Source organism: Triticum aestivum, chromosome 2B (assembly GCF_018294505.1).
Source record: "Triticum aestivum cultivar Chinese Spring chromosome 2B, IWGSC CS RefSeq v2.1, whole genome shotgun sequence".
In the NCBI taxonomy this organism is placed as follows: Eukaryota; Viridiplantae; Streptophyta; class Magnoliopsida; order Poales; family Poaceae; genus Triticum; species Triticum aestivum.
The window spans coordinates 664,913,492-664,928,494 of NC_057798.1; the positions used below are offsets into that span (position 1 = coordinate 664,913,492).

The following is a 15,003-nucleotide window of genomic DNA, read 5'->3' on the forward strand; positions in this document are numbered from 1 at the left end:
ATGATGACGACGACGACAAATCCCCCTCTCCGGAGCCCCGAACGGACTCCAGATTAGCCCTCCCGGGAGAGATTAGGGCTTGGCGGCGGCTCCGTATCGTAAAACACAATGAAATTTTCTCTCTGATTTTTTTCTCCGCAAAATGGAATATATAGAGTTGGAGTTGAGGTCGGCGGAGCTCCAGGGGGCCCACGAGATACGGGGCGTGCCCAGTGGGGAGGGCGTGCCCCCACCCTCATGGACAGGGTGTGGGCCCCCTAGCCTTCATCTTTTGCCAGTATTTTTTATATTTTTCAAAACTTATCTCCGTGGATTTTCAGGTCATTCCGAGAACTTTTGTTTTCTACACAATAAACAACATCATGGCAGTTCTGCTGAAAACAGCGTCAGTCCGGGTTAGTTTCATTCAAATCATGCAAGTTAGAGTCCAAAACAAGGGCAAAAGTGTTTGGAAAAGTAGATACGTTGGAGACGTATCACGGTGCTCGTGGATAGAGCCCCTGCCTTGGTGTTGCCCGGTCACCATGGCCGTGTGGGTGGCGTGGTTACCGGGGTGTGGTATTCGGTGGCGGTGAGTGTTGGCCGAGGCGAAAACATGTTCTATCTTCGGACGGACCGGCGGCGGCGAAGATCGTTCCCTTCTTGAAGGCGTTGTCGCAGCTCTCATTGCCCGTCATGCGGCTCCGGGGAAAACTCTGATCCTTGGATCGGGCGGTGACGGCGCTTCGGTGTCTTTCCCTTCCTGAAGGCGCCACCTTGAAGCGCATGGTTCATCATATGTAGCTTTATCTCTGCGTGGTGGTAGTGCTAGGTGTGTTGTTGTTGCGCTCAACGTCTATGTATCCTGTCCTGGTGTGTGCGTGTGTTGCGGTGGCGTGGCGTGTGTTTGTACTGGGTGCTTGTTGATTGGTGCTTTATATATAAAGCGGGGCGAAAGCTTTTTTCAGTAATCCAGTCTACACATGCATGCAACACGCACACAACTGACTCTCACGGCCCAATCCGACGATCGATCTGATCATGCGGAGACGATTAGCGATCGCACATCGCTAAGATTTCGTTCTGCTTCGCAATCTTTGAATCGAGAACTTACGGACTCCTTTGATTCAAAGGAAGTTTATAGGATTTTTGAATGATTAGAATCCTTTGAATCTTTTTCTAAATTTGTCCTTTGATTCATAGGATTGAGTGCCATAGGAATTTTTCTAATGTAATCTTTTCTACTATATTTTATAAGAAATCTAACATCAATGTCAATCCTTTTTAACAATGCCTTTGCTTTTTTCGTGAAATCAAACACTCCTTGTCAATTCTATAGAAATCAAGTGGGCATGACACTTCAATTCTATATTTTTTCTATTTCTGCATTTTCAAAATCCCGCGAATCAAAAGGCCCTAAACAGGAAATGGTTGCAAGACAACTGCCGTAGGTTCGGCAGCTTCAATGATGGGACGCGCATGATGGCGCACCGTGCAACTCTAGCCTGCCACCTACTCCACGGACTCTAGCAGGTTGTAGATGACCACTCCGTTCAAAGCAAGGTTTGGTTAGTCGGTCAATATATTAGTGAGTAATTTGGGGTTAGCGATAGATGATGCTGAGACTGCCATCCATTACAGGGTTGAAAACGTACTATAAAACACGTGTGAGGGCAGTATACACATCATTACATAAGATCCAAGGAACTGAAAAAAGAAGAAGAAAACATGTGTTAAAAAACAGTTTTGCGGATAGAATGCATGCCCCTGTAATACTCCCTCCGTCTCTAAATATTTGTGTTTTTAGAGATTTGAACAAATAACTACATACGAAGCAAAATGAGTGAACCTGCATTCTAAAATTTGTCTATATACATTTGTATGCGATAGTCCATTCGAAATCTAAAAAAAACAAATATTTAGGAACAAAGGGAGTAGAAGACATGTGCATGCCAACAGTTAAGAATAATTAACCGATGGCTGAGCGTGCTAGAGACACTCATAGATGAAGAAAGGGACTGATTTTTTCTTCTATATCCACACCCCTATATATAGCATGCGAATAATTTCAAAATATGATCGTTGGATGAAGTCAATCTGATGGTGCAGAGATGGCAAACCCGAACACTACTGCCCGTTGGATATCATCTATATTCCATCACATTCTGCCACATGTACAATCTAGAAGATTGCATGGTTGAACTTAAGCATAATGCACAAACCTCAAAACATAAGCACTTCTCCTTTGTTCTAGAATCTTCTGTATCATAATTGCCCAATTTTTTCTAAATGAATTGCCATTATTTGTTTTTACTTTATGCTCTACAATGCACAATTCCATGAATTTTAAAATAGATTAATTTTTTAATAAAATTTATTGGTTTTGAATGAGATGAACTATAAGAATATCTCATACGTGCAATGCACTTGTACCTTACCAGTTAGTAAAGGTTTGAAATGAAAGTTCATGTGAAGAACATAATACATCATTTTAGTTGAGAAAGGCGGTTTGGAGGCCGAGCTCCATGGAGACCTTTATTTTTGAAAAAGATCAAATTCAAACTTTTATGATTCAAAAAGTTCTGGAAAAAAATATGAGTGTATGTAAGGATGTAACCCACATGTGTGTAAAAATTCATGATAAAATATCTTGAGTTGCGACCTATACAAAAAAGACAAATCCATGGCCTGCGAGAATGAATAGTATCATGTGTTAAACAACCCCAGATTTGTCTTTTTTGCACAGCCTTCGTTTCAATGTATTTTGAACTGAAAATTTACACATATGTGTATTATGCCTTCATGTATATCTGTAAAAAAATCATAATTTTTTGAACTGTAAAAATATGAATTTTAATGAAATTTCAAATTTGAATTTGGGGGCCTCACTGGAGCCCGAGCTCCAAAAGGGATTTCCGATTTTAGTTGTCCTACATAACTTATGTTGGAGAAAAAGTTGATGGAATGATCAGACAAAGGTAAGTTATGACACAAATAACATGGACACGATTCGATAAATTAAAAGACCTGGTATGCAAGAATTAGCAGAGAGATAATGTTTTAGCACTTTTTAGTGAATACAAACACATTAAATTGATAGGCACATAATAAAGGAAATTGACATAAGGATTGCATGTCTTTCCGACTTTCCCAAAAAAAAGACATAAGGATTGCATGTGTGGATGCATCATCATGCATGGCATTTCCCTAAACAAACCTAACAACAATGTCACTAATGATGAGAAAGGAAAGGAATTTTTTCAAAGAACTTCATGACCCAGCAAGATTGGGATGAATTATTATCTGAAATCTCTCTAATGTGATGTTATTTTCGGGTGTCCAATTTCTTAAGGTCCATGGACAGAATTGAGAAGAAATAACACTGTCAAAGTTAATATAGAAAATATGCTAAAACTCAAATTTAAAAACGTGGGGAAAATCTAGCCGCGCAAATGCGCGGTTCACCCTACTAGTTCGTTGTAAGAGGGTTGTAATGAGCAATCATTCTATGTACATGTCACATGAATGATTTTTTTTTAAACAAGGCAAAAGATTTGCCATTTTCATTGATTAAGAAGAAGAGAGTTGTCCGGTTAATTAGAAAAAAAACGGACAAAAACCTAAATTACAAACCCCACAAGGGGCACACACGGACGACCTCGCCAAAAACAGGATCAAGACACAACCAACGACACAACCATCGAGAGGTAGCACTGAACAACAAAAGCAACGCCAAACAGTCGACCACAGCGTCAAGGACATGGCAGCTCCGATTTTCCGGATGAGCATCACAGGAGAAAGTTAGAAGCCTTGCACCGACCTAGTCCAGCGCAACACCCGAAGAGCACCGCTCATTAAAATCGCCCTCATGGAGTCACTGTTGCCGCAGTGGCCCCGCCGCCCACAACTCCGACTTCTCTGTCACAGCCAGAAACCAACATAGGCACACCCATTGGCGCACTGAACCTTCGGCATCAGAAGGACAAGTCGCGATACGACTCTCCTCGCCACCATCATTGTTGCCACACACGTCGCAACGCCACACCACCTCATCGCCAGTCGGGCACTGCCGACTGCAATGTAGTGCACGCCCAGCCTGCAGGAATCACAAATGGAACCAAGATCTTCAAGACGGCGCCCCCAAGAGGCGATGGTTTAGATCCTATATTTTATCCTTGATGGTACAATTATAATCTCACATTGGCAGTTCTCATGTCTTGATTTCTCTTTGTGCACTCTTCGAACAGTTCATAACTAGTAGTACCTTTTGAAGCAGCTTGTAAGAATAGAAATCCAATATAGTCTACATTTGTTGTCATGATTTAATCAAACTACTAGAGAAGGTTTGGGAAACTTAATCAATACGTATATTAAATTTTCCTGTCTTTAGGCACCATTTGCATTTTTCATTAGAAAAATGAATCCAACATAACTATGATGCAAAAGAGTGAAATTTTGCATGGCGTCTTATTATGACGTACTGGGAGGTGAAAATGTCTCACCAGAAGTGTCAACTGTTTTGTTGTGCTTTGCTTTGTAAATGGTGGATCTACCACGATGTGGTTTTTATGCACAATTCGATGTAAGAGGTCTACAATGAACAATGCTTCTCTTTGTGTTCGAACTGAAGTTTGAATCAAATATGTTTTGATTTTGACTTTTTGAAAAGAACAAATATAGTCAATGACAGGTAGGGCACACGTGTGCAAAGAATATGAAGATTGTCTTCTTAGCTAATCTGAATCTGCGTTTCACCTTCACAATCTCTATGTCATATGACAGTGACCACACGTTTCGCCTTCGCAATCTCTATGTCATATGACAGGCGACCACACATGACCACTCTGCTAGAGTTGCTCTAAGTGGTATACATGAAAACATGCATCCCTTTAGTTTTCCTCCCTCCTTTCCTAAATATAAGTCTTTTTAGAGATTCTAATACGGACTACATACGGAGCAAAATGAATGAGCAAAATGAATGAATCTACACTCTAAAATATGTTTTGTATACATCCATATGTAATCGGTATTGAAATCTTCAAAAAGACTTGTACGGAGGGAGTAGCTTAGAATCTGGGCTATTTACTTCATAGTACAGGACAAACGCCACCAACTAGGCAGGCCAAGAGACCAATTCATATGTGCTAGGAAGCAATATTGCCCTCGTCCAGATGCCACAAGGACAAATGATATCAGAAACGCAACACCACCAACCCAGCATGTCAAAGACCCCCTAAATACAACATCACATCCACCATCCATAGAACGGAAACGACACACTGTTTTCTTATGTTTCCTCTCTACTAGGGATAAACTCAACTAAAGTAAGCAACATTTTCACCGTGCCAGCGAGACAGATCAGACTATACAATTCTTCATGTCAAGGACTCATCAGGATACCAAATTCATCGACGGGATTTCAAGCACGCGAGAGTAGGGGCAGGGCGACCTGCCTAGCTGTCACCCGCCCTAAACAGGGTCATCAGGCCCAGGAACAGATTGATGATGTCAAGGTAGAGCGTGACGGCGGCCCAGACATACTCGTCATACTTGTAACGCTTGATGATGTTGCCCGTGTCATAGACAATGTAGCCAATGAAGATGAGTGCCGCCAGCGCGCCATAGATCATGTGAGAGAGCTTGCCCAGCGGGAAGAAGATCTGCAAACAGAAGTCATGATCAGTTTTTGCATTGTAGAATAGAGAAGACTGATAGATAAATGGGCGACACACCTAACTAGAGAAGGGAACGGACGGCATCTGACCTGAATGAACCCAAAGACGAGCAAAATCATCAGACAAGCAAATAGGAAAGGACCAAGGAAGCTAAAGTCCTTGCCCCTCCTTGCAGCCCAGAAGGTGTAAGCAGTGAGGCTCAAGACAACCACGATTGTAAGAATCCCAGCCTCCAAAATGACCTTGCCTGCACACATAGCGGACTATTTTAGCAGGACTACTAAATGAACTGGTTGCTTTCTTATCATCGCATACATCTCTTTACCAAAGAAACTATCATGTAAATTTGACTAAACAATAAAGCACATGCATGCTAAAATCTGAAGGAGATGGCAGTGATGCATTGAAGAAGCAAACTATCAGCAACCTCCTGTCCTGTCATGCTAAAATCTGAAAATCCACGTCCTTGCCAAAACCATGTCCACTTGGGCAGGTAGGCTCGCATAATATTGGACAAATCGGCCCTTCGGATCGAATTGATAATATCACAACACTGTATCTTACAACAAAGAGTGGCTGGAAGAAACAGTACACAAATATGCAAGATCCAACTAATGTTCTATGAAAAGCGAAGGTTACTGTTTGCCAATTTCTGTTCAAAAAGTAACAGCTAAACAAGTAATCCTGCTAGCTGGCAATACTACAAATGGTTCTTACTCAGACAAACATATCAACCATAAATGTTGACCAACAGCTACAATTTGGCCCTCAACACAGACTAGGAAAATGCACCAACTACAGTCACATGGGCTGCCTGGCCGTGTGTACCATTTACATGGCCATGGCAAATTGGCAGCACATGTATTTCTGAACCCAGTCTACAGGCAAACAAAATGCTTCACAACATCTGTAAGAAACTATCAATTGCCGCACATGGTGACTAACAAGCTAGCTAATAGGACGAAATCATTTTACTAGCCATGTATATGTAATGAATTAACACAATGAGAGGGGCATTAAAGGATGCTAATTTACATAAGCAGCAGAGTGACGCAAGAACAAGCTAGGAGCTGGCAGCGGGAGCAGAAAGAATACGTGGTGCGAAGACAATTACCACTAGTGAAGGCACATGTCAAGCCCACAGAGAAGCTGATGGCCACTGTGAAGACGCCAAGCAGCAGCAGGTTGACCGGGTGCTTCTGGCGGTAGAAGTGCAATGGGCACATCACTGCATACAAAAAATTAACAGGCGTTTTATCAGTAACAGATTATACTCCCAGCTGCAACTCACAAAGCAAACACATCCCATTCTACAGTAGTAAAGCAAAATTAAGAGTGCATAGGACGTTCCTGCAAAAATCAGGAGTTGTAATCCATACCTCTGCACAAAGAATGCAAAGGGAAAGCTAGTCCTGTCCTCTCACCAAGGCCCTCAAAACCAGACACAATTAAATCTTTTCTTTTGCGGGAAAGACATAACGAAATCGCACGCATACAACTAGCAGTATCACCTATAAATTCGTCCGAATTACGCACTGCTTGCCTCTTGGGCCATTTGGAATACACAGAACGACCTTTTATTTTCAGGGGAATCACTCCAAGTCTTTATGCTTGCAGGTGTAAATTCAAGAAAGATAGCTCGTTGGCTAGCAGTTCAGAGAGCAAAACGAAAATCTAATTCAGATCTCCCAAATCGGGTGCGAGACTTCCGATAATTGTGCATCATAGTATTTGTTTTGTGGCACTTAAACTGCAGTTGTAAGTTGTAATTTAATTTTGTATAGCCCCTGTACATACATGCTCTGTTTCTTTTACCAAAAAAAGAAAACCCTCACTGCAAACTGCAATTGGATCACAAATTCGTAACAAAGACGATGGAGGAGAGAAATGGTTCGAGGCCTCACCGATGAAGGGGAAGATGAGGATGAAGATGTACAGCCCGAGGCCGACGTAGGAGGAGGCGAAGAAATGCGGGATGCTGCGGACCTTGACGAAGACGACCGCGACGACGGCGGTGAGGAGAAGCTGCAGGCAGAGGACGACGTAAACCTTCCGGATGAGCGCCCAGCGCAACTCCGGGCTCTCTGTCGTCCCGGGGTACGGCGCCCCCTTCGGTGCCGCGGTGCCCGCCTCGACGTCGCCGCCCGCCTCAATGTCGCCGCCTTTCATCTCGCCCGGCGATGACGATGCCTCCGGATGTAGGGTTTTCTTGGGTGTGGCGGAAGGCGAGTGGGGAGTGGGGACTGGTGACTGGGGAGGAGCAAAGCGAACGGAGGCGGTATATAGTCAGATCAGATGGCACCGACCAGCTGGGCCCACTAGTCAGACAGATGCAGGACGGTGGCCGCTGGGAATGTTTCGCGGCTCCTTCTTGGAAAAGTGGGGTTTACGCGGTTCCCTGCGTTGGTTCCTTTTTGCGTGGCCGTGGAGCAATAATGCTACACCTACAACGACTTTGTGTCTTTTTTTAACAGAGTACAGACGCAAGCGCTCATATACACGCGCATACACTCACCCTTATGAACACACACACGCACACCCTACCCCTATGAGTACATCCGAAGGACTGAGCCGGCATATTCTCTTGAAATTTACGAAGTCATCGTAGGCACTTCGTCATCGACGGGAACGTCTGCTCCCACTGAATGCGCATTGCCGGAAATTCTAAAATAAATCCAGGAATAAATGCGAGCACCAGGACTTGAACCCTCGTGGGCTGGGGATACCACAGTCCCTCTAGCCATCCAACCACGGGTTGGTTCAACGACTTTATGTCGGCGGAGTGAAATGTTGGGGTCCGATTGACACGTGTGGTCGTTGCGCTCTTGACACACGTGAGTACACTCGATGTCTATGAGATTTTTCTTTTTGAAATTTTTCAGGGTTTCTTTTTTATAGAGAAGCTACAGAGCTTTTTTTTTCTTGAGGGAAAACTCTAGTGAGTTTAAAGGCGGAGTATGAGGTGGGCATCTAGGACATGTAAGAGGTGGTGGGGGAGGCATTGGGCATGGAGGTCGAGCCCAGCGGCTTTGGCATGGGCAGGCGAAGGCGAAGTTTCGACATGCCCAAGACGCGGAGGCGGCAGCACAGTTCGAGGTGAAGCAAGCAGCCATCCTCAACTCGACCCAATCATAGCGGGAGGTGGTGACGAACCTCCATCGTACCCACCTCGCTAACATGAGGCAGGAACGGCTTTTCACGGAACTCAACAAGGACGACGAGTAAATGAAGCTGGAGTTGCGCCCCGCCGCAAATGACCACGAGGCCGCGCGGTCCGTCTGGCATGGGGGTCATATACGTCTCCAACGAAGAGTGGAAGTAAGATAGTTTTAATTCAAATGGACCTTGTTTTATTTACGTATGATGATGAACGCATGATGAATTTTAGGTTGCATTGCATGGATTCACATGGGTTTGCATATGAGGGGTGCTGTTGCAGGATCCGGAAATAAAAGGGGTGACCAGCTCCGGTCGACGAATGCGTCGGGCATATAGGTGGGTGCGATTGTAGATGCTCTAAAACTTTCACACTTTCTAATGTTAATTTGTTATTTATAGGACATTAAGTTTATAGGTATTTATTGGAGGTAAATGCCCGTGATGGTTTAAATATAGATAACGGACCGGGAAATATAGATAAGGGACCATTAAGTTTGTACATCAAAGTTACATCATTGGAAGTTCTTTTTAAGAGAATTTACAACTGGGCGCCTCAGCGCCCCCCCCCCCCCAGCGCCCCTCACCAAAACATCCGTGCGGACAACCAGGACACCATCCAAGCACAACCCAACCAGCCACTCACACACAGCCCAAATGTCCGGGTTGTCCGATACACCCCATATACATCCCATATGTGGGGCAGATATGGGGATGCTTGGGCGCGCCCGGTCATGTCCATCATGTTGGACTAGTGGGCGAGACATGCGGGGAAACTAATCAACCTCTAGGTCTTGGCCAACTGTTGTATGACACTTCCTTTACTTTGTAGTTTTTGGGCTAAACTGATAGGGAACGTTGCATGAAAATAAAAAAATTCCTATGAAACACCCAAGATCTATCTCTGGAGATGTAAAGCAACGAAGGGGAGTGTGTCTACATTCCCTTGTAGACCGAAAGCGTTAGTGTCGTAACATGGTTGATGTAGTCGTACTCTTACAGATCCAATCACGATCCAATCCGATCTAGTGCCGAACGGACGGCACCTTTGAGTTTAGCACACGTACAGCTCGGCGACGTCCTCTCCTTCTTGATCCAGCAAGCGAGGGAGAGGAGGTAGATGAGATCAGGACCAACACGACGGCATGGTGGTGATGGTGGCAGCGGAATTTCGGCAGGGCTTCGCCAAGCGCGTACCGATGAAACGTGGGAGGAGTTGAGAGAGGTAACGAGCAAGGGCCAAGGGTTGCTGCCCCCAATGCCTCCTCGCCTTTATATAGGCGTGGAGGGGGCTGTTGGCTTGCCCTCCAAGTCCATAGGATCGTTGGCCGAAGGGGGAGAAAGAAATCCCTCCTTTCCTTCCCCACCGATCGCTATCCCCCGTTTTTAGGGATCCCGATCTTATCCCTTCGGGATATGATACTATTCCTTTTAAGGGAGGATCTCGGTGTGCATAGACCAGGTTTGTGGGGACTTTCCCCACTACCCACATTCATGTGGATCCCCCCATGTAGGTGGGCCCCACTCTGGAACCTTCTAGAACCTTCCTGGTACAATACCGAAAAAACTCGAGCTTTTTCCAGAACCCCGATAACAACTTTACATATATGAATCTTTACCTCCGGACTATTCTAGAGCTCCTCGTGTTGTCTGGATCCCATCCGAGACTCCGAACAACCTTCAGAATTTCCACTATTAATATCTCAATACTACCCTAGCGCTACCGAACATTACGGCTTTGAGAACATGCACACATGACCAAGACTCCTCTCCGGTCAATAACCAATAGCGGGACCTGGATGCCATATTGATTCCTACATATTCAACGAATATACTTATCGGTTAGACCACGATGTCAAGGATCCAGTCAATCCCGTATGCAATTGCCTTTGTCCGGTGATGTGTTACTTGTCCGAGAGTTGATCGTCGGTATCTCCATACCTAGTTCAATCTCGTTACTGGCAAGTCTCTTTACTCGTTCTGTAATACAAGATCTCGTGACTAACTCATTAGCCACATTACTTGCAAGCTCTTTATGATGTTGTATTACCGAGAGGGCCCAGAGATATCTCTCTATCACACGGAGTGACAAATCCCAATCTCGATCCATGCCAACCCAACAGACACCTTCGGAGATATATGTAGAGCATCTTTATGATCACCCAGTTACGAAGTGACATTTGATAGCACACAAGGTATTTCTCTGGTATCTGGGAGTTGCACGATCTCATGGTCTAAGGAACAGATACTTGACATGATGAAAGTTGTACCAAATAAATAAATGATTTGATGCTAAGCTTACGGTTGGGTCTTGTCCATCACATCATTCTCCTAATGATGTGATCCCATTATCAAATGACAACTCATGTCTATGGCTAGGAAAACTTAACCATCTTTGATCAACGAGCTAGTCTAGTAGAGGCATACTAGGGACACGATGTAGCTTATGTATTTAAGTTTCTAGTCAATACGGATCTAGCATGAATAGTAAACATTTATCATGAACGGGGAATATGACAATAACTATTTTATTATTGCCTCTAGGGCATATTTCCAATAGTCTCCCACTTGCACTAGAGTCAATAATCTAGTTCACATCTCCATGTGATTAACACCCAATGAGTTATGGGGTTTGATCATGTTTTGCTTGTGAGAGATGTTTTAGTCAACGGGTCTGCAACATTCAGATCCGTGTGTACTTTGCAAATCTCTATGTCATACTATAGATGCTGCTACCACACTTCAGTTGGAGCTATTCCAAATGATTGCTCTGCTATACGTGTCCGGTTTGCGACTCAGAGTCATCCGGATCGATGCCAAAGCTTGCATCAACGTAACCATTTACGGCAAACTCTTTATCACCTCCATAACCGAGAAATATTTCCTTAGTCCTCTTTAGAGGTACCTAAGGATAATTTTGACCGCTATCCAGTGATCCACTGCTGGATCACTCTTGTACCCCCTTGCCAGACTCATGACAAGGCACACATCAAGTATGGTACACAACATGGCATACATTATAGAGCCTATGGCTGAGGCATATGGGATGACCTTCATCCTTTCTCTTTCTTCTATCGTGGTCGAGCTTTGAGTCTTACTTAACTTCACACCTTACAATACAGGAAAGGACTCCTTCTTTGACTCGTTCATTTTGAACTCCTTCAAAATCTTGTCAAAGTATGTGCTCTATGAAAGTCTTATCAGGTGTCTTGATCTATCTCTATAGATCTTCATGCCCAATATGTAAGCAACTTTACCCAAGTCTTCCTTTGAAAAACTCCTTTCAAACAACCCTTTATGCTTTCCAGAAATTCTACATCATTTCCAATCAACAATATGCCATCCACATAAACTATCAGAAATGCTATGGAGCTCCCACTCACTTTCTTGTAAATACAAGCTTTTTCATAAACTTTGTATAAACCCAAAAGTTTTGACCACCTCACCAAAGTGTATATTCTAACTCCGAGATGCTTGCACCCGTCCATAGATGGATCGCTGGAGCTTGCATACTTTGTTAGCATCCTTAGGATCGACAAAATCTTCTGGTTGCATCATATACAACACTTCCTTAAGGAACCCGTTAAGGAATGTCGTTTTGACTTCCATTTTCCAGATCTCATAAACACATAATGCGCAATAGCTAACACAATTCTAACAGACTTAAGCATTGCTACGGGTGAGAAAGTCTCATTGTAGTCAACCCCTTGAACTTGTCGGAAACCCTTTGCGACAAGTCGAGCTTTATAGACGGTGATATTACCGTCAACATCTGTCTTCTTCTTAAAGATCCATTTATTCTCAATGGATTGCCGATCATCGGGCAAGTCCACCAAAATCCATACTTTGTTCGCATACATGAATCCTATCTCGGATTTCATGGCCTGAAGCCATTTGTCGAAATCCGGGCTCATCTTAGCTTCTTCATAGTTTGTAGATTCGATGTTTGATGACCCACAAGTGTAGGGGATCTATCATAGTCCTTTCGATAAGTAAGAGTGTCGAACTCAACGAGGAGCAGAAGGAAATGACAAGCGGTTTTCAGTAAGGTATTCTCTACAAGCACTGAAATTGTAGGTAACAGATATTTTTGTGATAGGATAATTTGTAACGGGTAACAAGCAATGAAAGTAAAGAAGGTGCAGCAAGGTGGCCTAATCCTTTTTGTAGCAAAGGAAAAGCATGGACAAGTCCTTATAATGATAAAAGCGCTCCCGAGGACACATGGGAATTATCGTCAAGCTAGTTTTCATCACGCTCATACGATTCGCGTTCGTTACTTTGATAATTTGATATGTGGGTGGACCGGTGCTTGGGTTCTGCCCTTTGTTGGACAAGCATCCCACTTATGATTAACCCCTATTGCAAGCATCCGCAACTACAAAATAAGTATTAAGGTAAACCTAACCATAGCATGAAACATATGGATCCAAATCAGCCCCTTACGAAGCAACTTATAAACTAGGGTTTAAGCTTCTGTCACTCTAGCAACCCATCATCTACTTATTACTTCCCAATGCCTTCCTCTAGACCCATCATCCAGGACTAGATTACCATACCACTCTAGTAAGGAGCGTACCCTGGTCGACCTATGAAGTTCAGTAGTTACTTGATCTGAAGTTTCATGATCATCATCATTAGCTTCCTCTTCAGTTGGTGTAGGCATCACGAGAACTGCTTTCTATGATGTGCTACCTTCCAATTCGAGAGAAGGTACAATTACCTCATCAAGTTCTACTTTCCTCGCACTCACTTCTTTCGAGAGAAACTCCTTCTCTGGAAAAGACCCATTCTTGGCAACAAAGATTTTGCCTTTGGATATGTGGTAGAAGGTATACCCATTGGTCTCTTTAGGTTATCCTATAAAGATGCACTTCTCCGCTTTGGGTTTGAGCTTATCATGCTGAAGCCTCTTATTGACATAAGCGTCGCATCTCCAAACTTTAAGAAATGACAACTTAGGTTTCTTGCCAAACCACAACTCATGCGGTGTCATCTCAACGGACTTAGATGTTGCCCTATTTAAAGTGAATGTGTGCTACCTCTTGAGCTTGCGTTGGTTTTCCCTTGAAGAACAAAGGGTGATGCAGCAAAGTAGCGTAAGTATTTCCCTCAGTTTTGAGAACCAAGGTATCAATCCAGTAGGAGATAACACACAAGCCACCGAGTACCTGCACAAACAATCAACAACTTGCACCCAACATGATAAAGGGATTGTCAATCCCTTCACGGTCACTTGCAAAAGTGAGATTTGATAGAGATAGATAAACGGTAAAGTAAATATTTTTGGTATTTTTGGTTTATAGATCGGAAAGTAAAAGATTGCAAAATAGTAGATCGGAAACTAGTAAGATGTAAAAGAGAATCAATATAATGGAAAAGAGACCCGGGGGCCATAGGTTTCACTAGTGGCTTCTCTCAAGATAGCAAATATTACGGTGGGTGAACAAATTACCGTCGAGCAATTGATAGAAAAGCGCATAGTTATGATGATATCTAAGGCAATGATCATGAACATAGGCATCACTTCCGTGTCAAGTAGACCGAAATGATTCTGCATCTACTACTAATTACTCCACACATCGACCGACTCCTGCCTGCATCTAGAGTATTAAGTTCATAAAGAACAGAGTAACGCATTAAGTAAGATGACATGATGTAGAGGAATTAACACAAGCAATATGATGAAAACCCCATCTTTTTATCCTCGATGGCTACAATACAATATGTGCCTTGTTGCCCCTACTGTCACTGGGAAAGGACACCGCAAGATTGAACCCAAAGCTAAACACTTCTCCCATTGCAAGAAAGATCAATCTAGTAGGCCTCATTTTATTTGTTCTTCATTCCCATATAGCTTACTGCATGTTTAGTTGCCCATCTTGTATCTCTTCCTCCCATGCCCATTGTCTGTTCTACTCCTCCATTTGCCTTTCTAGCTCATCATGTTGGAATATGAATAAAAAGGCATATTCCTCTACAACTTCTTTTGCTCCTTTGTTCTCTTCTCTTTGCTTCTTCTTCTCTCCGGCTTTTCTTTTTATTTTTGCAACCCTAAACATCTTCTGCTCCTATTCTTCTTCTTTTTTCTAGCTGCCAAAACTTGCCTCTTGCCACTTTTGCCTGCTTCTTTTTCTCTTCATTTGCTTTCTTTCTTCAGAAAGTCTTAGTTTCTCTATCTGTAAAGCTTTCC

At 43.4% G+C, this 15,003-nt stretch overlaps 1 protein-coding gene across 1 annotated transcript; it reads right to left on the reverse strand.

Annotated features, from left to right (window-relative positions):
* Positions 1 to 5,045: 5,045 nt before the first annotated feature.
* Positions 5,046 to 7,907, reverse strand: LOC123046585 (protein LIFEGUARD 2). Its single transcript, XM_044469982.1, has 4 exons — positions 7,559 to 7,907; positions 6,769 to 6,882; positions 5,744 to 5,901; positions 5,046 to 5,639 (listed from the first exon to the last, which is right to left on the reverse strand). Exons 1-4 carry the CDS (start codon positions 7,821 to 7,823, stop codon positions 5,433 to 5,435), a joined length of 744 nt encoding a protein of 247 aa, XP_044325917.1. The 5' UTR covers positions 7,824 to 7,907; the 3' UTR covers positions 5,046 to 5,432.
* Between the last annotated feature and the right edge of the window lie 7,096 nt (positions 7,908 to 15,003).

Bases quoted from the DNA above. Each gene is read 5' to 3' on its own strand.
- LOC123046585 (XM_044469982.1), bottom strand. From the start codon at position 7,823: ATGAAAGGCGGCGACATTGAGGCGGGCGGCGACGTCGAGGCGGGCACC. The intron at 6,883-7,558 runs GTGAGGCCTCGA...TTTTGTATGCAG, and splicing joins CCTCATCTTCCCCTTCATCG to TGATGTGCCCATTGCACTTC. The intron at 5,640-5,743 runs GTCAGATGCCGT...TTCTGTTTGCAG, and splicing joins TCGTCTTTGGGTTCATTCAG to ATCTTCTTCCCGCTGGGCAA.